At 49.8% G+C, this 25,347-nt stretch overlaps 1 protein-coding gene across 9 annotated transcripts in view; it reads right to left on the bottom strand.

Annotated features, from left to right (window-relative positions):
* Positions 1 to 8,650: 8,650 nt before the first annotated feature.
* Positions 8,651 to 25,347, bottom strand: part of MSI2 (musashi RNA binding protein 2) — a 398,837-nt gene continuing 382,140 nt past the window's right edge. For 4 of the 9 annotated variants that reach the window (XM_060394727.1, XM_060394728.1, XM_060394731.1 and 1 more), the window contains 2 exons: positions 10,497 to 10,705; positions 8,651 to 8,723 (listed from right to left, as the gene is read on the bottom strand). In XM_060394727.1, coding sequence (XP_060250710.1) covers positions 8,682 to 8,723; positions 10,497 to 10,705 — 251 coding nt within the window. In that variant the 3' untranslated portion in view covers positions 8,651 to 8,681. Of the gene's footprint in view, positions 8,724 to 10,496; positions 10,706 to 12,694; positions 20,313 to 25,347 lie in introns of those variants that run through there. The other 5 variants (XM_060394729.1, XM_060394730.1, XM_042255258.2 and 2 more) reach the window with 2 other exon arrangements.

Here is a 25,347-nt window from a genome sequence, read left to right as displayed (position 1 = left end):
TGTGGGAGGATCCTGAGATATACCAAATATGGACTGTGATCCAGGCAGATTAGAATGACTGGCTGGAGGAAACCGGAAGAAATACCCCATAATAGTGTCAGGGGAAGCACCTTGACTGACACCGCCCTCCCTGGCCAGGCACCATAGTAACCATCTGCATGAATTGTTTTACGACAGGAGGTCCTGGTAAGGAACACGGAACTAATAAGGCTCCACCAACTGGAAGAGTCTGGGAAAGGTCAAAAGGAGACACCATCTGTCCGCCCACCTCCCAGAATCCTTCTCTCTGGCATCCATCTTGGCTGAACAAGGCTGCGCCACCAGGCAGGACTCTGAGTCAGAATGATTGGCTAAGGACAACACAGAAACTAATCCCATCACCATAAAACCCGAGACTGTGAGCCACGTGGAAGAGCTGTTCTCCTGGGTTCCTTTACCCTACTGCTCTCCACCCGGGGGCCCTTTCCCAATAAAATCTCTTGCTTTGTCAGCACATGTGTCTCCTCGAACAATTCATTTCCGAGTGCTAGATAAGAACCCAGTTTCGGGCCCTGAAGGGGTCCCCCTTCCTGCAACAACAGTAATTCAAACTGCCATGAGGATGCGACTCAGAGACTCACTCTCCCGGAGTCTGCGCGTGTGTCTACCCAAACGTACTGTGCTGTTTCCCCTCTTAATAAATACTGTACTTGCTACACTACCTCCCATCTTTGCGGAAATTCTTTTCTGCAAAGCCCAAGGGCCAGGGCCCTTGTCCCTGACCACTGGGTCTAGTGGATAGGGTCTGCAGTTTTCACCACCATGACCTGGCCTCAGTCTCTCGCTGGGCCTTGCTTCAAGCATTTGCAGGCTGAGGCCACCCAAGATCAGGGTGACAGGAGGCAGGTGTGACCAGTGACACCCTCCCCTCCCCAATCAACAGCTCCCCTCCCCCACTGAGCCCTCCCCCACACGCGTATTGTTTAGTTAGTCAACAGTGTCCGACTCTGTGGCCCCATGGACTGGAGCCCACCAGGCTCCCCGGTCTATGGAATTTTCCAGGCAAGAATACTGGCATGGGTTGCCATTTCTTACTCCAGAGGATCTTCCCATCCATATGTGAAAGAACATCAAACAACTCTGTTCAAAACAGTTTATTTTATTTTATTTTTGTCAGACAAACACATTGATTTCTGGACCACAGTAGAGGATGGAAACCTTTCACAAACTTATTTATTTGAAAATACAAATATAAAATTATACTTTCCACATCTGTGATGTGAGAGACTGCCATCCACATAGTAATTTTTTACAACAGGGCTTTAAGAAAGCCACACACGAAGACCTGAAAGATGCTTGAGATATATATATATATAGATACATATATATGTATATATATAAAAAAAATACTCACTACCAAAGTTGTCATCAGTTTCATACTAAAGTATAAAAGTAAGGGTGAGGTCAGCCACAGTGCTAGGGAAAGTTTTATTTAGATACATTGATGTCCACATGAAAGGCTTAGACTTGCATCCTATTACATATGGAATTCCGAGTTTACAACACACCATGAAAGGCAGATTGGCTAGCCCACGCTACTCAAAGGACACTCACAGATTCCACACAGGATGGAACAGTATGTACAGAATACAGTAGCAGAGAGCCTTCTGGAAGGCTCTGGAAACTTTCCTCTCGCAGTCTCCATCCCCCGCCCCCCACGTGCCCCTGCCTCCTAGAAACAAACTCCTATCCGAGACAATACATTCTGATTATTTGACAGCCAAGTGTTTGGATTCAGGTTGCTTCCCCAGAGGGGTGGGTTTTTATGTCTATATTTTTGTTTTAGTTTACTTACTTTTTTTTTTTTTTTTTGGTTAAAAAAAAAAAAAGAAAGAAAACAAACATTACAGTATTAAAGTATTGCTTAACGTACAGCGTCTCCTTGGGTAGTGTCTATGCTCAGGACGGGGCTGAGCTGACTTCTGCTTCTTTTTGTTTGGAGTGGGGGGCTGGGTGGAGAGGGGTGGGGGGAGCCTGCCAGTGTCTCTCTTCCATGTGCTCGCCTGCATCTGTCCCTCTGCCCCTGCCCTCAACCCCCTACCCTGCTTCAGCCTTCCTTGGAAGATAGCCTGGCTTGTGAAGCACATTCAAGAAAGAAAAACATTCTTCCCTCCCCACCCTACTCCCCAGCCTCCCTCTGTCCCTGTGAGCCACTCCCAACCAATAGAGAGAAGTATGAGTTAGTGTTTCTTTTGTAAACAATTTCATATGCAATATAATACAGAAAGCATGGCTGACCTTCAATTTAAAAAATGTAGTAAACTATATTGCTTTATTCTTGATTATGCTGCAGTGAGTGAATGGCAGAATGAAGCAGTGTGGGTGGGTGGTGGTGGCTAAGTCCCTAGCCCTCGTTTGCACTAAAGATCAAAACAGGTTTTGTTTTTCTATTTGGAACCAAAAAAAAAAAAAAATTTTTTTTTTCCAAAATCCCCAAATGAAAAAGAACCAAAAAAAAAAAAAAAAAAGATAAAACCAAGAAACAAAACCGAAACAAAATTGAAAACAAAAAACTGAACACCTTTCAGGTCATTAGAACCAACAATTACCCAATGATTTTTACACTAGTCTAGCAAGATGTGTGTAACATTCACTGGCTGTGAATTGCTGTGCAGTGAAACATTAAATTGACAGCAATAGAGCCATGCTACCTTAAAGTCCAAGCTACGAGTTCAAATTAAGATGAAGGTTATGAAGGAGAGAAACGCAAAGGCCTGTTGGGACTTCGTTTGAATCAAGCCCGTGAGCGACTGGGATAGAGTGAGGCTGTCTGGTTTTCCCAGTGGGTGTGAGGAAGGCCACAGACCAGGTGTGCAAGCTCCTGGAGAGGAGACCCAGAACTCGGTCATCCCTGTCAGCTCCACGTCCAGGGAGAACTAGGAATCGGTCCAGGAGCTTCTGTGCCCACTCTCCTCCAAGTGGGAGGAGAGGAGTCTGGGGGCCCCAGGCAGATGGATCGAGAAGCCAGCAAGTCACCCGGTGGCTGCTTTATGATTCCGGGGAAAAGCCATCAGCCAAGAGGGTTTCTCCCCCAGGGAAGGCGGAAGGTGGTTCCCATGTTCGCCACTGAGCTTAACTGACACAAAGACAAGGCTGAACATCAGTGCTAAAATAATTTACAAAAATCTTTCAAAATGGACTTCTAGATGAGTGGGGGACTAATGTGAACCTTAACCTAGGTAGCCACATTAAAACATATCAGATTTCCACGAGATTTGTGCTATGGGCTACTGGGTCTCTTCAAAAGGTATTACAAACATCTAAAACATATTCACACAGATTATCAATTTCTTCTGAGCATTCTTAAAAAAATATTTTTTTCTCTTAGTAAAATCATTTTAATATACCATGCCTCCCTCTTTTAAAAAATAAATTAAAAAAATCCAGTTTTGCATATCTAGCATTAGCATTTAAGGTAGTATGGCACACCCCTTCACAGCTGGGGGGGGAGGGGAGGGGTGGGAATCTACAAAACGCCGCAGAGTCTACCGGCATCTGAACATCGTGAGACCTTGGGTTAGTTGAAACCACATCAGATCAGCAAAAATAAAATGAAAACTTGAAATTGAAAAAAAAAAAAAAATGAAAGGAAAAAACTGCCCCAAAATTATTAGCTTTTTTTTTTTTTTCATAAATAAGAGAAAGTTCTATCCTTACTGGTCCTAAATCTGAATAACTACGTCTAATTTTTTTAAACCTTAATTACGTTATACCTATCAATATGTACTAGAAGAAAGAGGAGAAAAAAAGTCTATGCTAGTACCAGGAGAGCACGCTTACAAGATAGCCACTTTATACAGTATTAACAGACGATGGTCAACAAAGAGTCTTCTATGAGGTGATGGGGGATGCAGAGAAAGGGAGGCTAGTACAGTACATCACCAACATGGACAAAATAGGAATTAAATTCCCTAGTCTAGACACTGAATTTCTGGGAATTTATTGTCTCTTTTTTTTTTCTTTTTTCTTTTTTAAAATAAAACTTCTATTCTGTTATTTTATTACTTGAACAAGTTTTGATATTTTAAAAGCGCCCAGCATTTTACTTAACCTGGTTGTTTGGAAATAAAAAAAGAAAGAAAGAAAAACAAACGAAAAAACCTTCACCAAACAACCTAACATTTTATCGGAAAAAAACAAAGAACATGATTAAAAAAAAAAAAAAAAGATGTTGCTGTTTAATTAGAATTGAAAAAGGCTTTTTGTCTTTCTGAGTTAGCATTTTGGAGCCTTTTGCTTGAAGATGCTTTTACCCTACCATGTCTGTGAATGTCTACATTAGTCTACTTTGTTAGTAAAATTTATAAAAATAGGAGTGCAGCAGCTCTTTATAATAAATGTCGCATTCAGTGTCTCATACTGGCTGTGCCTTAAGTACCAAATTTATAAACGTAACAATTTAAAAAATATTAATAAAACGTCAATATCACATTTTAAAAAAGAAAAAAATATATATCCACACTACAATATGTTTTAATGCCATCTATTGAGTTGTACTTCTATAGTTGCTGTTGCCGACCTATTACCAATATTAAAAAAAAGTTAAATTAAAAAATATCCTTCATCATAAGTATCTTTCCCCAACCGAGGACCATATATTATAACAGCCAAATGTTAAACATGTGCAAACAGGAAACGGTCAGTTTTTCCCACCAGTCACAGTGCAGCGATGTTTATACTTTTTACTTTTTAAAATTCTGTTTACATCTACAATAAATTAAAAAAAAAATTCTTTCATAGCCTCTCTGGTGATACTTGAAGCACTGAGGTATTAAAAAAAAATATATAAACCAAAAGGTTGCTTTCCTAATTGGTAAATAGAAAGTGAATGGAGAAAAGATTTCATTAATGCAGGCTTATCCACTCCTGGCCCATGGGTCCCCGGAGCTGGGGGGCGGCTGGGGGGACAGGGGGAGAAGAGAGGCAAAGTGTCCTAGGGACCTTTGGAGGTGCTGAAATGATTGGACAATAGAAAATGATCAAATATTTAAAAATTAAGACTGAAAAAGAATGTCCCCCCACCCCTCCCCACCCAAGCCAAACCAGGTGTGCTTTGAAACATTAAATATGTTAAATATTAAAATTGTAGCTTTGTTTTTAAAAAACGTCTTGGGAAAAGCAGTTTTTCATATTTTAAATAAAAATCTAACTAGACAGTAACGTTGGAAGCTGTGCACAGACGAGAGGTTAATATGCTGGTATGACACTAATACAGTTCTTAGGTCTATCACACAGACAAGAGGAGCTAACAGTGTTCTAACCTGTCCCGGGGTCGGCCTGGCAGCTGGGTGTTCATCCAGTCACTGACTCGGTTACCCTTCCTCCCCTCCTCCACCCACAGAGCATCAAACTGCCTGGGGCCGACTCCCTCACAAAAATATTTTTGATTCTCTCTTTCTTAATAGTTTCTATGTAGTTAATGGAATTGTATTTACAACATTTCTTTTTTAGAATTCACAATTGCAAAAAACCTTATAATATCACCTCTTTCAACAGAAAAAAAGCACTTATAGAAAAGGAGGACACGCAAAACATTGTCGTCCTTACCTTATTGCCGAAAATAGATATACTTAGGTTAACAAAGAGACGCCACAAAAAAAAGAACCGCTATAGAGTCTGTTCATTAGCCTACTACATCTCACTTTTTATACAATGCAGAGTAGAAAGTTGATGCCCACCTCCCGCTCGGCACTTCACAACCTCGCTTCTCTGTGTGTGCTCAAATTCTGCCTGAAAATTCATACAGTCTCAGAATTGATACCAAAATATTCAGAGTAATATTACCATCTCAGCATCCTTGAAAAGTGAGAACAGAATTAAACAAGCAAAAAAAAATTGTTTTAAGAAAAAAATAATACCTTAATATAACAATTATACTATGGTTAGCTTTTAACTAGATATTAAAGCTATATGACTACTGGACTAAGTCAAAATCACTACCAAATGTGATTCAAAGAGATTTAAAAGGAGAAGAGGGAAGAGAGAAGAGGGAGGGAAACCATCAATAAAAACAAAAACAAAACAAAACCAAAATCATGGGATATATACACATTTAAAAGCTGTTGTCTTATATTACAGCAGATTCGTGAGATGATGAGATGTAGTCAACCCTCGATCCGAAGTGAGCCATCTCTGGTTGGGATGGGGAGTGAGGCTGGTGGGGGAACAGGTCTGATGACATCACCTAAACAAAGGGCCACTCAGAAACTTCGCCCAGTCTTGCCTGGACATCCAGGTATGCTCTGCAGGGCACAGGAGGTCGAGGATGTCCGGAGGAGAACACGAAGTTGGGGTGGGAGGAGAAAGAAGAAATGTCAGGCAGGCATACTGTTCACTCTGTGCTTTCTAACCAGCATTTTCAGAGTATGACTACATTGGGCTACTGAGGACGTCTGAAAGTGGCCAGGCTAACCGCTGACTGGGGTCACAGCCTGAGCCAAGCTTGATGCTGGGGAGAAAGAGGGCAGCTCTGTAGCTCATGTTGCTGGCTTGCTAGTTTGCTGATTCGATACACTGTGGTAGAGTTCTTGAGGCAGTGGTGGAAAACGGGGTCAGCAGATGTGGTCACGCTGGGTTTGCAGCGGAAACGGTGACCTGCAGTGACTAGCGCTGCCTTTTCTGGTCAAGAGTCTGTTTTCAAAGCTAAATGTTTAAAAGTGTCTGTCTTTAGGAGACACCCGTCAAGGACTGTCCATAACTAAAACTGCAAATTTCTACTTAAAGAAGTCACATTACATACAAAAGACTCAAGGTCAGGACGCTTGTAGAAACACACACAACAACTAACAACCAGCTTTGGTCCTAGGAAATGAGAACAGGCCTGGGATTCACAGACTTGCTGATTGATTCTCCCTGAACTGGCTGGGAGCCAGGGCTCCTCCTTTCACGGACGGTGCTAAAGGGCTGAGGGTCATCTCTGCTGGGCACAGACTTGTGTGTGCTTTGGGGCGGCCATGTGACTCAACGGGCCCACTTAATCATTTTGGAGGGGGCGGGTGGTTAGCTCCACTCGATACTCTGTTCCATCCTCTAAGTCCTAAAGCTGGATGCGGGAGGCTGGGCTGCGAGCAGCCTCACCCCCCTCCACCCGCAGGGAAGCTCTGCCGAGGAGGGTGGGGCCAGAGGCGGCAGGGAGCCCTGCACCGCCCGCCTGTTTCTGGCAGGGAGGGAGGAGGCACTGGCAGCTGACTGATCCCCGTGTCATCTGACTCCACAAGGGCTGGAGCCATTGTCAGCCCCCCACGTTCTTGGGTCCATCAGCCCGCCTTGCTCTCAGGGGCGCCTCGCTTTGCTGGGACCCCTAAACCCAGTTGAATTAGTCGTGAGTAGCTCTCCTTCACACTGTTAGTGGCCTCTGGCTCCGGCAGGCCAGCAATGGCTGGGTCAGTGCTGGAAGGGAAGTGGAGGCGAGGGGGTGAAGAGAACTCACACACGGGGTTTATTGGGTTAAGAGAGGCAGTTGCGTTAGTCGAGGTGATTCCTTAGAGCAATATTAGAGAAATCCAAGAAATGTATGGAGCTTGGCTCCACCTGGTCCCCCAGCTGGGCCCACGCTACTGGGTCCTGGCTGGCTCGGGGGCCTGGAGCAACCCTCGACAAGAGGGGCGTCCTGCTGACTGCAAACCAAAGTGGCAAATCCATCTCACTCAGCCTTGCTTCTCCCAGAGGGACAAGGGCTCATGTCCCAGCTGGGATTTTGCAAGCAGGATCCACTCCCAGGCCTCAGCTGTGGCTCTCTCTCTTCCGAAGAAACAGACTCTTGTCTCAAGACCCAAAACCAGCTCGCTCATACGGGTCATATTGAGCTTCCACGAGAGAACCCCTTCTCCCTTCCTGGTGCTGTTTCGGAGGATGAGGGATACCCGTCTTCAATGAGAATGTGGAAAGAGGCTCCCTTACTGACTGCCCCAACCTCCCCTCTCCTCCACTCCACCCCTTCCATATCCCCATCAAAGTGATTTAAAAAATGTTTAATTAACTTGAGCTCAGTTTAAAAGGTTAGGAAACTGGCAGGGATCCAAATCCATGTAAGGCAGGTGATGTCGTTAATTTAATTTGCTTTTCCGGCGGTAATCTGGGTAATTACTCAGTAGTTACTGGTAAAAATGTTTTCTTTTCACTGAAAGATGGAGTCTGGCTGTCTCACTGCATGAACCCCACTGGCCAAGCCCAGCGAGCTCTGGGGAGCTGAGAGGGCCCGGCAACCCTTAGCACCCTCCGCCCCCAAGCCTGGCAGAAGTCTGACGTCTTTCTGCCTCTGTCCCCCTGGGATGGGCACAGCACAGCATCTCCTTCCAGTTTCCCACACTTTTGATCGTATTTCAAGACAGAGAAAGATGAGAGATGGGAAAGATAGAGAAAAAGGATCAAAAGAATCAAGGAAAAAAAAAAGACAGTGGAAGAGAAATGAGGGTCATGATTTAAGCCAGAGGAGGGATGAGAGATTAAAAGGCTGGATCTTGTTGCCCCCACCCCCCCGGAAAGGGGTGGAGAAAGAGGAGGGAGAGACGTTGACGCGATGGGACCAGGGCCCGTGCGTACTTGCGTGCCCAGTGTGCACACATGTACGGACACGCCTGGCGGGCGAGACACGTGGCAGAAAAGGCAATACCTCAGAGTGGGGTGGCAACGGAAGCACCTGCTCAGTGGTATCCATTTGTAAAGGCCGTTGCAATCAAAGGTCCCTAAAATTGCACAATTGTTAAGGTCATCAGCACGCTATACATGGGAACAGATTGTCATATTCTGGGAAAGGAAATTATCGCTAGGACTAGACTGTGGTTGCCAGCATGAATATGTAATTCTGAGACACCGTGCCATGAGGGGCTAGGATGACATCCTCCCAAGCCCTGACTCCCCACCCTGGCCTGTCCGCTCACCCAGGGGAAAACTGAGAGCCAGATTCCCAGGGGTAGGTGGATGAGAGGAGACGGGGGCTTGTGCCACCAACGGCAGGCACCGTTGCCCTGCGCCCCAGACAGCCCCCGACGGCTCCAGCTGGGGAGAAGGCCAGCCCTGTGCAGACCAAACGTGACTTGACGTTGTTATTTCAGAAACCATCACAGCACACGGGTCAGAGACCCAGGTTTTCATGAACAGATAGGGTCAGTGTTTCTGGTGCTGACCGTGCCCGACACAAAACGGCAAGTAACCTTGGGGGCCCACCAGGTGACCCATTCTTTCCTGGTGACACCTGAGTGTCCACAGTGGTAGACGACCCCTGAAACGGATGCAGCTCTGGATTGACTAGTTACTGCTCTCGATTAGGTGCTACAGCTGATCCGAGGGGGTGTACTCACCAAATTACTAAGTGATACTGGTTCTGGAGTGGGATTCAACAAGGACCCGGACTGCACAGGCCAGGCAAGGCGTGTGTGTGTGTGTGCATGTGTGTGTGCAGCGTGTATGAATGTGTGAGATGGTGTGTGTGTGCATGTGTGTGGGTTGGGGGGGGCGACCTTTCAATGCCAGGGGCAGAGACTGGCCGCCCCGATGCCCTGATCGTCTGCACTTGCTTTGTTCTCCCCAGCACAGCCCGGTAGGCAGGGTTCTCCCACAGGGATGTGACCTGGGACGGCAGACACTTCCCTCTTAAGCTCAAAATCAAACTGTCTCCAAGATGGAGAGGTTGGCCGATTTTCGGTTTCCCCAATGGAAGGGACAGTGAGCGAGTGGGCTCAGGCACATTCATGCTCACACACACCGGGAGGGGGAAGAACAATACAATCTGAAAACAGCATGCAAATCTGTTAAGCAAATTTCCATCGCCTGGATTAGTCAGATTATAGAACCACAGAGCATTACAAACGTCAAATGCACCTGGCCTTTGGGGCGGGTGGAGCTAAAGAACGCAAAGGGAACTTACTTGGAACCCGGAGACTGTAGGAAACATTAGCGGAGGAAACCCCCTGGGACGGGACTTGCACCCCACGGTACGTCCCAGGCCCCAGTGTTGCCCCAGGACCCCAGGCAGGACTCTACTGACTCAGCCTGTCATCCTACGGGGACGGGACGGGGCCCTAGCTCCAAGGTCCCAGCCCCCCTGAATCTCCAGGAGGCCGGGATCAAGCAGAGGGGCTGACCCCAGGGGTCTACTACGAGCCAGCAGCTGCCTTAGCCTGTTTCCTTTAAGGTCTCACACACCAGCTTTCGAGGGAGGAACACTTTTTTTTGTTTTGCAGCCAGGGATGCAATGGGTTGTACATGCGGTTCAGGGTTGAGTGGGCTGAACGTGACCCAGGAGTGACCTGCCCACACTCCCTCCACTCCACCTGTGGCCCGCGCACGGTGAGAAGCTGCAGCTGGGGGTGGCGGACGTGGGTGTGGCGGGGGACCCGGTGCCTGCTCCTGGCCTGCCGGCTCGGGGCTTCCCTGGCACATTGGCACATCACCGCCCCCCCCCCCCCACCGTGGGCTGCAGGAGACAGGCGGGAGGGCAGGGGCGGGGAGGTACTTACGGCGATGCCGTGGCCGAAGCCGGAGCCCGGCTGAGGGCTGGCGGCGCTTATGTAATTCCCCACTGCGGAGTCCTGGCTGGCAGGGCCGTAGAGGTCGGCGACGGGTCCTGGGCTGTTGGCCCCCGGGAAGCCTCCGGGCCGCGCCGGGTTGGAGCCTGCCGGGGAAGCGGGCCCGCCAAAATTCGGTTGAGCACTGTAGCTATTCAGGACTGGTGTGCAGAGAATAGAGCTGGGTATGAGGCTGGAAGCCAGGCATGCACCGGTCACCACAAGCCAGACACTCGGGAGGAACAGCTGAGGCCCGACTTCTAACACTCAACCAAGGCCATGCGAAGACATCAGCAGGGACTCAAGAATACTCAGCCCAGGCTACTACTAAGAAGCTCGGAGCTCCAAAAAGAGATAGAATAAAAAAAACAACCATTCAACACAGTATGGCAACCAACCAGGGTGCTTCACTGCCCACCAAATTATCACAATAGAAATAGAGAGATATATGGAAAAGAGAGAGAGTTGGTTTTTTTTTTTTTTTTCCACATCTGAATTGATGCTCATGCAGTCTTGTCTAGATCTGGGCACGTTGAGACAGCATTCACATCCCATGCAAACTACAAAGGAACTAGGTTTAGACTACACATTGTGTTAATATTGATATTAAACTGTGACAGGAAACAAAGCAATTTGTGTCCAGGAAAAAAAAAAAAATCTTTGGGGAGGGAATTTTTTGGTTTCACTTTTTTTTCTTGTTTTTGGATCCATTAAATGACAAATTTGTTTTAAACAACAACAAAAAAGACAAAAAAGATCTTCGGCTCTCCCTCCCCCCCCCCCTCCCCCCCCTCCCCACTGGCTACTCCCTCCCTCCCCACCCCTCCCGTTTATATCCCTGAATGAAAGTCGTCAATACTGAAGTGGTCGGAGGATGGGATATGTCATGGAAGACTTGGGCATCTTAACATAACCGTAATGATGGTGGCAGAGGGTTCCCTTCTGGGGTGGCGAGCAGGGGATGGAGGGAGGGATGGGGTGGGGATGGAGAATCTGGAGGCTCTGGGCCAAAGCTGGTGAACGCCAATGATGCTACAGGACACCCACACACTCACCTCCTGCAGTAGAAGGAAAGGGGGGATTTAAACTTTTTTTTTCCCTTTTGTTAAAAAAAAAAAGACAAAGAAGTATGAATTCAGAGCATACTGACTGAACCAAATGATCACGAAAGCATATCTGACCGAAAAGCCTGCGTTCTATTGGTTATCTTCAGATAGACTCCAGACTATCAGAAAGAAGAACCAGGACTGGACCTTTGCTACAGGAGAGGAGACTTCACACCCACATGCTCCTTGGGGAGTAGTGGTGGTGGGGGGCAGGGTGAGGAGACGCTGCCCCAGGCCCCCGCCTTTACTCGGTTCCGCCCCAGCGAGGACCACAGCTTGCCAACCAGGTTAACTGTGTCTCTTCTTCATTTCCCTTTAGTAGCTTAAATCTTTTATTTTCCATAATAGAAAAAACCATCTTTTTTATACTGTAAAAGTAATTTCTCATTGACTTCTGAAGTTCAAGGTGAATCACGCTGGCCAGTTCTGGACTACAACTCGTCCATCTTGAAGAACCAGACAAAACGGGTTCCACGAACCTCCTTGAATCCCAGTGGGTGCTCCTCACGACAGCCTTCTCCCTCCTGCCTATGCTTGGCATTTCCCTCTGCCCTGGGCCCACCTGCCCTCAGTGGCAGCAGGGAAGACATCTGCAAATCTTCCCTGGACCATGACCTTGCCCTGGGCACCTGTGGCTGGAACTCCTCACTTTTGGGTGTGTGTGTGTGGGGGGGGGGGGGGGCGGGGGCTTGAAGAGCCAAACCTGGATTGATTGCTACCGACTAGTCGCCACGATGGAAAAAGACCGACGATGCACCCCAGCTAGGCTGGTGGGAAACCGAGACAGGATGCAAAGATGCAAGGAGAGCAAGCCAAGCAGGGCCGGGCTCCCAACTCAGCAGAGAAGAGGCAAGCTGCTTCCTGGGAAGGCCATCTGGGGCCGGAGGCTTCAAGGTCAGGCCCCTAGGAAGCTGTGCCAAGAAAGGAAGAAACTGGCTGATGGAAAGCACAGGTTAAAGAAAAAAAAAAAAAAAAAAAAACCCAGAGGCTCAGAGCAAGGGAATGGCTGATTTGGGAGCGCACTGGCAGACAGAGGGGACAGGATTTTTGAATACAGGAGATTAAACTTGGAGATAACATTTGGCCCTTCTCACGGAAGCAAGGATCAAGCTGAGATATTCAACAGACAGCATTATCTCAGGCTTACACACTTTCTTTTCCCAGGCTAGGGAAAGCAGAGAGAGCTCAGATACTGACTCCTGGTTCACCCAGGCAGCTGACCCCACTGCTATACCAAGGAACCAAGAGAGTAACTAGCCAGCTCTGTTTCAGGGTAATGGGTGGGAGGCGGAGCCACGGTGGAAGGTCAAGGCTTTCTGACCTCTCTCTCCTCTGGCTAGATGAGGATCCAGGGTGGGCATGCCCATCTAGAAGCCAAGAAGGAGAGAGCGAGCTCCATCTTGGCTCCTCCCAGCAGAGTGAGGGCTACCCAGAGACTAACCCAGCCAGCAGAAGGAGCCTGGGAGAGAGGAGGTTGCATGCTCATGGAAGGATGCTGTCTAGAAACACACCCCGCTGGAGGGTCAGAAGACAGAGGGGCTGGTGGTGTTTGGCCCACCCGTTAGCCTCCCCATCCTGTTGCTCAGGAGACCTGCAGCTGGAGAGCTGGCCTGAAGGGAGTCTCCCAGTTGGGCCTACATCGCCCCTCCCTCTTCTATCCTCTTCCATCCAATGACTCCAGAATCACTGTGGAGGAGGCACTGTGTTACAATGCAGCTTTAAAACCCTAAGTCTTGCACAGTTACACACTTGCCCTTTTCACACCTGAGCCCCAGCTCCGTCACCCTGCAGACACCCCCCAGTCAGGGCTGAAAGACGGGGCCCTGGCTCCCTGCCTAGGATGCAGGCGGCAGGCCAGGAGCCCCTGGTTCTGGGCCGGTCCTTTTTCTCTGGACAGTGGAACCTGCTCCCTCAAGGGCTGAGGGCGTAGAGGAGCCGGGTCACTGGGCTCCTCGGTCAATGAGTCCCCCTTTCTCTGTGTGCAGAGGACCCAGGCTCCAGAAAGCGGGTTAACAAGGCAACCTATGTCCTGAACCCATGCATCTCCAGGAGGGTACTACCCAGCTCAGCAGTTTGAGAAGGAAAGGGGAGGGGCACTCAGACACCAACATGCGCTGTTTGGTGGTGGGAAGGCAAGAGGGACACGGTGATCTTCTTTGGGGACCTTCCTCCTGCACACCGGCTGGCAACACAGTAAAGGAGGACCCCCTCCCCTCCAAGCTGTGACCTTGAGAGAAGAGGCAGGCAGGTGGGGGCGGGGGGAGCATGCCTCGAGCCCCTGGCCTGAGGGTGCTTTCCATGCTAGTTACCCTGAATCAGTTCTCAATGGGCTGTCTCCTGGCAGGTTACCTCCAGGCTCATTTTAAGGGGCAGAAATGCTGCCAAGGCCAGGGTCAGGTCAGGAAGAGGGAATGGGATGTCCCTCAAGGCTGCTCAGCTAGGGTGTGTGTGTCTGTGTGCGTGTGGAGGGAGGGAGGAAGAGGTCTCAGTAGGTACTGCTGAATGAATAGTGCTGAGATTTAAAAACGACGTTATAACTCCTGTCCCCAAAGAGGACAATGTCTTGCAAACACCCTGGCATTTTTGTAGCAGAAGCTGTGAGCATTAAGTGGCCTTGGGCAAGCCCTGCACCAAGCAGCAGTTTGGGAACTCATGGTGGGGGAGCAAGGTCACTTCTCCACTGGCTGCTCTGGGCAGTGTCCACAGCAGCGGTTTAATCCGGGGCAGGCGCCTCTCCTCGCCCTGTGCCCCAGGCATTCTCTGGGCTTTCTGGGTCCAGGCAGCAGTATGCTCAGGGAGGCAGCTACGGTGCAGAGAAAGGGAGCCCTGGACTTGGAGTCAGAAGACCTGAGTGTGACCCCAGCCCTGACCTCCAGCCACCTGCCTGGGTGGGTGTCAGCCCCTCACCCTCCAGAGTCCTCATCTACGACATGTGAGTCCTGCCCTACTCTGCCTGACTCTCAGTGGGCTGAGGCGAAAATGCAAAAGAGGAATGCCTGTAACTCATCACGTTTAGAACAAATACATCCGTTTTCGAAACAGTTGTGTATGCAGAGCCCGACAAGGCAGGTTACCATCCGCAGGTTTAGGAAAACCTGATATACGATAGCACAATTCACTGGCCAAACAAATCAGGAAGTGATTTCACAAAAGGATCTGTTTCATCGACCACCCTGCATTCAATCACCTTGGACCTGATGCAAAGACTCTGGGGAATGGGGGGGATGGGCAGGAAAGCAAGGACACGACCTCTCATTGAGGCTAGCAAGAGGAAATGCATCTAAATTTCAGTTGGTGGCATTTTGCATCGGATAAAAGGAGACACTTCCTATCAAGGGAATACACCTTGGATGGCTGGCCCAGGAAAGCCATCCCAGAGTCCTTCTCCAAGGTCTGTCCTGCAGGCTCAGACCCTGACCTGCAGAGGCAAGACCCAAAGCTCGGGAGCATCTGGGGGGTTTACGGCAAACCTTTCCTTCTGGTGGGTATGAGTCTGCATGTGGTTCTGCCCGACTGTGGTCAGAAGGAGCTGGGCTGGGAGTGGAATTTGTCACTGAGGGTGGGGAAGTTGTGGGAGAGGGCAGTGAGGATCAGGAGATCAGGAGAGCCACACTGCAGGTCTAGGAAAGGTTGGAAGCCCTGATACTTCTGTATGCTTCCAACGTGATGCCGCTGGACACAGGGCAGAAGGCTAGAGCCCAGGACTCGGAGGCGGGCACCCCTGGGAGGGCATCTCTGGCTCTAAGGCCTGAAGAGTGGATTATTACTGATTCAGAGAAAGAAACTGTTAACAGAACTGTTGCTAGATCTGAGACAAGCCAGGGCCCACCAAGTCCCAGGCTCAGACCTGGGTCCTGGTTTAGTGGCTCTCACTTTTCACCAAAAAGCAGAGCCAGCCCTCAGGACAATTTCAGTCTCCCACTTGACGAATTATCTGTGGCCGCCAGGATCCATCTCGGGAGGGGGCCTCACGGCCCCCAGCACATTGCCGGGATAGTGTGTGCTGCTCAGGACAAAGCAGGCGCAGCGGTAGGCCTGCCTGCACCCAGCCCAACTCAGAAGGTAACCTGCTGCCCAGCAGACCTTACTGTGCCTGCATGAGGCGCGAGGGCAGGGAGACTGGGCTGCTGGGTGTCACGGACCCGCTCCCAGCCCCAAGCTCCTGAAGAATGCGGGACCTAGAGCATAAGCCCGTGTGGTGTTTTTCATCTTAATGTATCACACTAGATTGTAGGGAGTTCTGTTTTAGAGGATTAAAGAGAGTGACTGAGAACGCAGTGAGCAGAGGGGCTCTGCTGATGGGCTGATACCAGAGTCACTGCGCCTCCGACCACCACTCTTCTCTCTGCCGGGATTAAAACTCCACAGCAGCAGAGACTGCGTCTCAGCGAGCGACCCTCTGGGAGGGGTGTGTGTGCAGAAGGTGGGGGCTCTCCAGGTTCTCAAGGGGCCCTGGGTTCTCCAGACCAAGAGCAACCTGCCCGATTCCCATTTACCACGGGGGGCTCAGTGGATGCTGCGTTTCATAACGCCAGGCGGCTCTCAGAAGCTGAGACCTGACTCTGAACAGCCAGCCTCTCAGGAATGCCAGCTGGTCAGCTGAGGCTTCCCTGCAAACAGAGTTGGGGACCCTAATCTGCAGTCTCACCGTGCCCTCTGCAAGTCGTGCCCACAGTAAATGAATGCCGGTGGTCAGCCGGGGAAGGTTGGCCTGAAAAACTAAGCCTGCTTCTGATAACAGGAGAAACACTCAGCTGTCAGCTACCACAGCTCGTCTCCAGCGGAGCAAGGGGGAATCATACTCCAGCAGTCTGCCCGGCCACTGGGCCCCAGGGATCTCAGCTCAAACTTATCTCCCAGAGCCTAGCCTGAAGGTGGGAGAGGAAGACAGAGAGGGCCAGCAATTACCTCTAACCTGGGAAAACCGTGACACAGTAAATGAAAATCAGATCGGTGCGGGGACCCAGATGCAGGGACAATCAATTTTATATATGACATTTCTTTTTCTTTTTAAGCTCTGCTGAAATTCAAGCTATTTCAGAAGACAAGGAGAAGACACACGTTAATAAAACTAGGGGAGGATTGAGAGAGCTGTGTGATGGTGTTTCTTCCTTCCTGTCTCCCTATACAAATCAATATATTGCTGGGAAGGACAAACTCAGCCTGCTGTCAGCATGTCTTGACACATCTGAGATGCCTGGCTCATTGCAAACACTGCAGGTGACACGTGGAGAGAGTCAGCTCGCTCCCTGGACTCCCAGGGAGTCAGGGCCACAAACACTCCCAATGCTGGTTTCAGTGATGCGGGTCTTCGAAGACTGCAGTTTCTGCTTGTTCTCTCAACATCTAGCCTGCTTCAGACCACTGTGGGGACCCAGATGTCTGCTGGTTAGTGCTGGCATATCTTAAGTAGGGAATGGATGGACAGTACAACTTAAGACTCAGGACTCACGGTTTTGTAGAAAGGTCACAGCTTCAGGTCAAATCACATTCCCAAAAGAGACAACTTCACTGCTGGCCAGCTCCAAACCCCTCACATCCTGAGTTCCTAGCGAACCTGCACACTCACACTATCACTCAGATCAGTGCAAGGAGACAGCCCCCAGAACCCCATCTAAGGAGGGCTTTATGGCCGGTACTTTATGTTGCTGGACAACCTCAATAGGAAACAGCTCATTCTCTTTCTGTCTTGACACTTTTTGAGTATCAGCCTTGACTTGGGTATGTCTCTTCTTTACAAAGGACCAGGCTGGGTTGGTTGGGGAGGAGGAGGTGTGGGGTTAGTGGCTGACTGCCATCTGATGAGGGGTAAATTCTGGGGACGGAGCAGCGCTGAGTGGACCTGGGCCTGGGCTGTGTCTCCTTCGTTGTAGCCAGATTCTTTACCATCTGAGCCACTAGAGGAGTCCTCCAGGTGCACCGGCAGGCGTTTTAACACTGTCTTGTTCTCGCTCCTAACAACTTGTAAGATGGGCTTTATCGCCCTGGGGTCGCTGACAGGGACACTTGGGGCTGGGGCCGTGCGGGGATGCGTCCAGGGTCTCACAGTGTCTCAGACTGACTCACTTGGACTTCGGAGCAACTCCCAGCTGCTTTTAGATTGAATCACACTGCCCAGCTGTCCTTCCTGGCACTGTGGTTTGCGAAGGTTTCTTCTGTTTATTTGGATCTTCCTTTGCTTTGCGGAGGTTGCAAAACCAAGGATGATGAATCACACCTACAGTACTGAAGTGCCAGTTCCTGAGGGCATGGGCCCTGCTGCCTTTTCCAAACTGGGAGCTCCCTGGTGGTGGGGGTGTGTCCCCCACCAGACTGGGGGCTCCCTGAGGTGGGCCATCTCTTTAAGGCCCCTGCCATAGCAGATAGGCGATAGCCTCTCTCCTGAGGACCAGGCCACCCTCCTCTGGACCACATCTCAGAGCAATACTGGGCACAAAGCTGGCATGCAGTATAGCTGGGGTCAGAGTGTATCAGAGAGAAAGGAAGTCCTTCCATGTACCCCAGACAGTGCAAGCAGAGGGTTGGTCTTAGTCCCCAAAGACCACTCCAGTCTAGCGAGGGCCATCCTTCAGGGAGCCCTCAGGTGTGAGCACCTTCAGTGCTTACTGCCTGATTCCAGGCCATGGAAACTCACTGTCTGTGGTTCCAGAAACCCGGGCGTGGGGTGGGGAGGATGCCCAAGGGCCACCCCTCGAGGACCTGTACAAAAGGCTTTCCACTTGAGCTGCCCGTCTTTAACGATTGTAATGGCACCGGAGTTTAATCCATTTTTGCTATAAGCGCTAATAGCTCTGTGTCCTTGAAGTTCAAAGTGGGCGAATACATGTCACTAATTAGCCAAGCACGGTGCCATTCAGCTCCCTCTCATGTTTCTAATTAAGTCTTTAATAACAAACAAACTCCGACCTTACCGAAGGGCCCGCATTCGTCAGACAGTCAAGGAGGGTGGCTGCTTTCCTGCTTATGGTTGCTCCGGGCTGCTGGTCCTACGTGTACACGCTCTCAATCTCAGCTAGGACAGGCCTATTCTTGGGGGAGGCAGGAGAATCCACCTATGAGGACACAGACCCTTTCAGCCTGTCCAGGAGGGGTGGATCTCCTGTCCCTGCTGGGAGGGCCAGTGGCGGGCAGGGGAGGCCTGAGCCCCAAGGCTACAGGCTCATGATCTCTGTCCTTAGAGGAGGCTGGGGTGAACCGTCTGTCTTGTGGCTCTGCTGATCTGTTTCTGAAGGTAGGGATTCTGATGATGAATCACAGACATTGTGTGAGGCTCTATATCTGGAAGAACCTTGAGGTATCTGAGTCCATGTTTACACACTGGACTTGCTGGGGAGATTTAAGTACTGCTGAGGCACCCCCCACCCCGCCCCAATTCCCCTGCAGATTCTGATTTGATGGATTCACAATGTGGCCTGAACGCTAGGAATTTTAAAAACTCCCCAGGTGATTCTAACATGTAGCCAGGTTCAAGAACCACTGAGTTCACCCCTGTTTCACAGCTCATCGATGGTAGCTACGAACAGGTCTACATTTATTAATATTATCCAAAGTGCCACACTCTAAAGGGTTAATCAACCACACCCAAAGATGAAAACCTTGACTATAAGTTTTTTAAAAAAATAATACACAATTCTGGAAATATTTCTATCCCTCTCAATGCCTTCGTACATTCAAAAAAAAAAAAAGGCATGACAAAAAAAAAAAAAAGGCATGACAGGTGTTTCAAATTATTCCCTACCAGGTGACACATCACTTGGAAGCCCCTGGCCTTCTCTCCAGTCACTTCTCTCAGATCTCAAGGTATTATCACGGTCACCCCTTTTGTTCCCAATGATAAGGGATCCAGAGCTTTGGAAACAGCAGCAATACAGAGCTATAGAGCTGAGGGGTGCCCAAGAACCCAACAGTCTGAAATCCTCTGCCCCTAAATCAAGCAGCTTGTCATTGGCAGAAGCCAGATGCAAACCAAGTCTTCCGGGCTCCTCCTCCACTCTTTTTTTTTTTTTAAGCTTCTTATCATCCTTATCTGATTAATCCACAAGGCAACCTGTTCCCTAGGAAGGGAAGGGATATAAGGGAGATGCATGCCTTTGAGCTCTTTCTATTTCCAAGGCCAGACAGGGGAAGCCAGAAGCTGTGGGGTCAACCCTTGAACAACCACATAACCTTCCAGCAAGCCAGTCCCAAGTCTTGTTTGTTTCTCTTTAAGCCAGGTGGGAGGGGACACACTGAACTCTCAGGGGCTACCTCAGTGGAAGGTTTAGAAACTCTTATGTACCTGGAGCTGAACAACCCACACCCAGAAAAGTCAAATGACATGGCCAACGACAGGTAACAAAATTGGGTGAGAGGTTTCTTCCAACAGAGGTCCGTGTTTTCTGGTTTTGCTGCTGTGCTTGTGGGTCTTTTCTCTGGAGGCTGGGTAGAAGTTACCAGACTCTTCTGTCTGGGTCAGTCCTGACTCGGGGGCATCGTGGGTCCCGTGTGTTGGTAAGGCTGAGCATCTCCTCTTCCCCTCAAGACCGGGAAAGCCGACCCTCTGCAGGTTATAGTCAGAAATAACTTCCAGAAAGAGACGGGAGAGTGGGGCTCTGCAGCCTTGAGCTCCCACAGTGGGCTCTTCCACCGGCACACAGGTTTGCATTAATTGTTTACCACAGACCTGGACAGACCAGTTTATTAATATTAATAAGTAACCAGGAACAAAAGGCCCCTTTATTTTTAGCTCTCTCTAATTGCGTAGTAATTACTTATCTACAAAACAAATGAGCCCCTGCTCGCTGTTGCCATGGTACTGAGGGTCTAGCCTCCCTGCAGGATGATTGGCCGAGAAGCCCGCTGATCCCGCCTCCGGCCCCGCCCCTCCCGGCCATTGGCTTAAGGCAAAGCCCCAGCAACTGGACAGCCAATCTCCTTCCAGCCTTAGGGCTGGGCTGCGCTACCCAGCGACCTTCCAGATGCAGTGTTCCAGCTCGCAGGAAGGGATGTTGATTGATCCCTACGGAGAAGTCTGCATTGCCCAAAGACGCCCAGCCCTGCTCCACGGCTTAGTTTCCTACGGGCAGTGGCTAACTTCCTTCACTTCTGTTTTAGCTAAAGTCTCCTTTCAAATGATTATCTTCAGGTTGGCTCATTCTTACAGGACCACGCCTCCTTTGTGTACCTTTGGTCTGAAAAGATTCAGAGACCAGAAGCCAGATCCGAAATGTCAGCTAAAGCCAGACAACCATGATGTTAAGTTTGCAATGGCAGAGGCAGGTGCAAAAAGTACATGTAATGCCTTCTGAAAATGACTTCGGGTTCCCTCCTCCCCTAGGGATATGGAGAATTGATTTGATGGCCAACAGTGGGGATTTGTTTTTGTATGTTTCAAAGGCACAGTGTTTTGCAGGGATGGCAGACCTAGGCTCAAATCCTGTCTCTGCCACCTCACTGGTGCTAAGACACAGTTTTTAAACCTTAAAAATGGAAATGAGAATAACAGCAGCCATTGCATAGGCCTATGAGAATTAAATGGGATAAGGGAGGTGGACTTGGCACAGTACACGACTAATTCATAATAAATGTGAGGTATTTTAACATATTACCTATATTTTATTAAAATTGGCTGGGAAGTGTCTCTAGCATTCTACCAACCACTTGCAAGATATCCTTCCCTTAAGAGACCTCTCAGGTGGGTTTGAATTTTGAGATGACTCTCCTGTCCACGCCACAGAGCGGACTGCGTTGTGGCTCCCCTCATCCTGATAGATCTAGAATGGATCTCTCATGCAACAGCCAATCACAGCTGCTGAAAAGCATAATTTGCCCATATCCCGTGGTGCAGGATCCCAGGATGGGAAGAGGAGACCTTTTCATTTATTAATGAGCATCCAGGAACAAAGGGCCCCTTTGTTTTCTGCTTTCTCTAACTGCATGGTAATTACTCATCTACACTAAGAATGAGGCTGACTGCCTCCTTGGAGGGTTGATATGGTAGGAGGCAGGCACCACTCTGAGACAACATGCAAAACACCTTCTGGAGACTCAAAAAATTCTGCCTTTCATTGAGGAGGGCACCCCAGGGAAGGTGAGTCAGGTGTGGCGTTCTGAAGCAGATCTGAACAGAGGAAGCAAAGAGGAGGACAGAGGGAAAGGGGCTGGCAGAAAGGACAGGGGCAGAGGCTGCCACAAGGACACAGAAACAGGAACCAGTAGTCCCACGCAGGGGATGAACATAAACTTGTTGGCAGAAACCAAGGAGAATCTCTGCAGGGTCTGCCTTGCTCTCCCCCCCTTCCTCCAGGTCACAAAGCACAGCCGCAGGGGCCAGGCATCAGGCTGGGCTCCGTGGGGCCGCTGCCGGGTTGATCTCCCTCTGTTGATTCTGTCCTTAGTGAGCTCCACTGCCATAAAGAATATGAACTCCTCTCTCCCACCAACATGACTATAGCAATCTGGCTTTCAAGGTCTTCCTCTCCCAGACTCTAGCCTGAATCTACCTATACCCCTACTTCCCATTAGGCAGCCTCCCACTGTCCCCCGGTCAGCCTGATGTTCAGCTTGGAGTCAGTCAGCTAATGCTAAGAGTGAAAGGCCCACAGCATCTCTTACCGGGCTCTGCATATGAACATTTATGGAGGGTTTAAATTTCATGGTTTGTCACATGCCCTTTCGCTTTCTGTCTCGTCTCTCTAATCCACCCTGCTCTCAGGCTTGTCTAACATAGAAATCTGATGTCACTTCTTGGTTTCAGGGCTTGCTGAGGCTCCCAGTTACCCAGGTGAATCTGGGCTCGTTAGCACTTTCCAGCCAGAGCCAAGGGTTTGCAGGACTTCAGAAACACTCTGCTGTTCTGGTGGTGATGCATTAGCTGCTTTCCCCAGGCTCCCTGGGGAGCTCCTATTTGTCCTTTAAAAGTAGGGACAGTCACTGCCCTGTAAAACGTTCCTTGCCTTCCCCTCAAAGCTAATCACTCCCTCCTCTGTGCACCTTCTTTTCTGGGCTTAAGCGTCGTATTATAAGCACACGTTAGTCTCCAGGCTAGGCTGGAAGAGTCTCTAGGACAGAGGCTGCGCTCTGTATTCATCTAGCAGCTTCCAGGGCTGCGAAGGGCACCCACTGCTTGTCTCTCCAGCATCATTCTCGTGTGCCCCCTTTTGTCAGCACCCGGATTTCCCTGTGGAAATCCATCCATCTCGTGCTGTGTCAGAGCTCTTCAGAGGGTCGGATCCCACCCTCAATGACCGGTTCATGTAACCCAGGTCTTAGCCAAACAGCACAAAGTTCTACTTTTGCTAGAAATCGGGACCATTTGACCCCTTCTTCTTCTAGACCGGGAGGGTACAATGAAGCAGATAGCTGTGGCTACCACGTTGCTATCATAGGAAACCAACAAAAAGACTATCGAAAGGAGAGGGAGGGCAAAACTAAGACAACTGCAGAGAAAGTGCCTTGAACAGTCCACACAGGACGCTCACCCTTCCATGGAGCTTCCAGGATGTCGGCCAATAAATCCTCTATAATATTTAACTGCTCTGAGCCGGGTTTTCTGAGACAGCTCAAAGCACCTTGAATCAAGGCCCAGGATGATGTCTGTCACATATAATAATAACTACTGCTGTTAAACACTTAATAAATATCTGCCGATCTAAATCCACGGCAGATGTGCCCGGGGTCTGGTTCTGAAATCTACATCTGAAAGGTTGGCCCATGAGCTCCTGACATGGAGCTGGCAGCCGAGGCTGTGGGGCTTTCCCAGGACATTCCTGCAGGCACAGGGTGTTCAGGCGGCAGATGAGTCCTTCATGAACAAGCACGGTTCCTCCACAGGGCTGCTTAAAGGAGGCCAAAGACCTGGGTTCAAGTTCAGGGTTCTCTACCCTTGAACAAAGCCTCGCTAACCAGGTAACCAGCTGTGTGACCTTGGATAAGTCACGGAACCATTCTGTAGCCCAGCTTTCTCATAAAAGCAAACATGTAAAACTGAGCCAGAATCTTCCGCTTTCCTGCCCACATGTCAGGGTGGCTGTGGTACAGACGTGTGCTCTAAGCTCTGCAGGAGCACCGAGAACCATGCTGCACCCAGGCAGGTGCTCCATAGATTCTTCTCACCAGCACATGGGTTCACAAACTTTTGGGGCTCCTCAGACCCTGCAGCGCCTCCATCGCCCAGCCCAGAGTACCAGGAAGGGGCTCCTAAACCGCCGTCCATGGGGCTCTACGTGCTGTTACAGAGTGCTCAGGGGCATCATTCTTCCCACCCCTCCTCCCGAGCCAGCATGGGAGGGTGTCAACCAGCTCAGGGGGGCAGGCACGGGTGTGTCACCCGCTGAAAATAATTCCGCTAATTTAAAAGACCATTAATATGCTCCCACTCCACTCACTTTGGGATTAACTTATACTTAGATCTGGGCTTCGAGGCTAGTCACTAATTGCGCCAGAGCTGATTTATCAAGTGCATGGTATTTCTATTACAAAATTATTGATTAGAGCTGATGTATTTTATCCTCAACAGAGTTGGTCCGAAAGCCCTTGGAAAATGAATGAAGCTGAGGTTAGAGGCGGGCAGCTCTGCACATTATTATAAATTCACTGGGGTTACTGAAATCCAATGCTGGACTCTTTATGGGCAGAGTCCTGGCTCTCCCAGAAATGGAGACTGTTAATGACAAACAGAAACGAGGGCCTGGTGCCCAGAGCACAAGGCTGTGACTGGGAGACGTCTGTTCAGGGAAGGTCTTGCGAGTAAGCCTGGCTGGCTGCAGCAGTTGGTCCTAATGGGTCCCAGATTCTCTCCCCCTTTCTTAGGTGCTGGCTCTGTTCCAGGGATTGGGTGGCCCCATGACCCTCGCCACAGATGGGCCATCTTGAGGTCACAACCCCCAGAGGATGCTTGCTGCTAGCACAAGGCAGGCTGGGCAGGAAAGGAGAGATGCCTGCACTGCAAACCCGCCCACCCACCCCCTTCCTGGACATGGGATCCTGCTGACGGAGGCCCAGGAAAGCCATCTTCAAAAATAAAGGTCCATTTTCCCTTTTAAAAAGGAGCTGCCAGTGCCAGAAACAATGCATCGTGGGAAATAAGGGCTTTCCGGGGGAGGGATCTAGATGCTCAGACCACTGAAGGCAAGAAGTGTCTCGTGCCCAGACCACTGAAGGCAAGAAGTGTCTCACGCCTTTACCTGCCCTGGTGCCTGCATAATGCAAACCTTCAAAACAGGCTTGTGGAGACCAAGACTAGGGAACTGAGGCTCATGCCACATCTGGTGCACACGAAACCCGGATCCCGCCAGCAGCTGGAGGCGTGTGAGAACACCCCCGGCCCCTAACGCATAGGAGGCCACTGAGACGTGAAAGAATATCCCCAGATAAAATCAGGGCAGGCCTGGGACCTACTCTCCTCCCCAAAGAGTTCGTTTCACGGTTCAAGGTCAACTATTTATTCTGTCCCCAGGACTTGCATGTTACTCTCGCTCACTTGACCTCCTAGAACGCACACTCAGGATGCCCAGCTGCAGGGCAGCAGAGCCATTTTCCCAGCAGAGCCAGACCCAGGCTTTAGGTGGGGGTGGAGGGTTGGGGGGAGACTTCTCTGCTCTCCCCTCCTTCCGTCCCCACCCGCTTCTCCTGCTCCCCATTCTGGGTCAATCTGCAGCGTCGGCAGCCCCGAAGCCTGCCAGCTCCAGCCATTCCCCTCTGCCCTGGCCCATCTCTAC

This window comes from Ovis aries, chromosome 11 (genome assembly GCF_016772045.2).
Source record: "Ovis aries strain OAR_USU_Benz2616 breed Rambouillet chromosome 11, ARS-UI_Ramb_v3.0, whole genome shotgun sequence".
NCBI lineage: Eukaryota > Metazoa > Chordata > Mammalia > Artiodactyla > Bovidae > Ovis > Ovis aries.
This window is presented reverse-complemented; position numbering and strand designations above follow the sequence as displayed.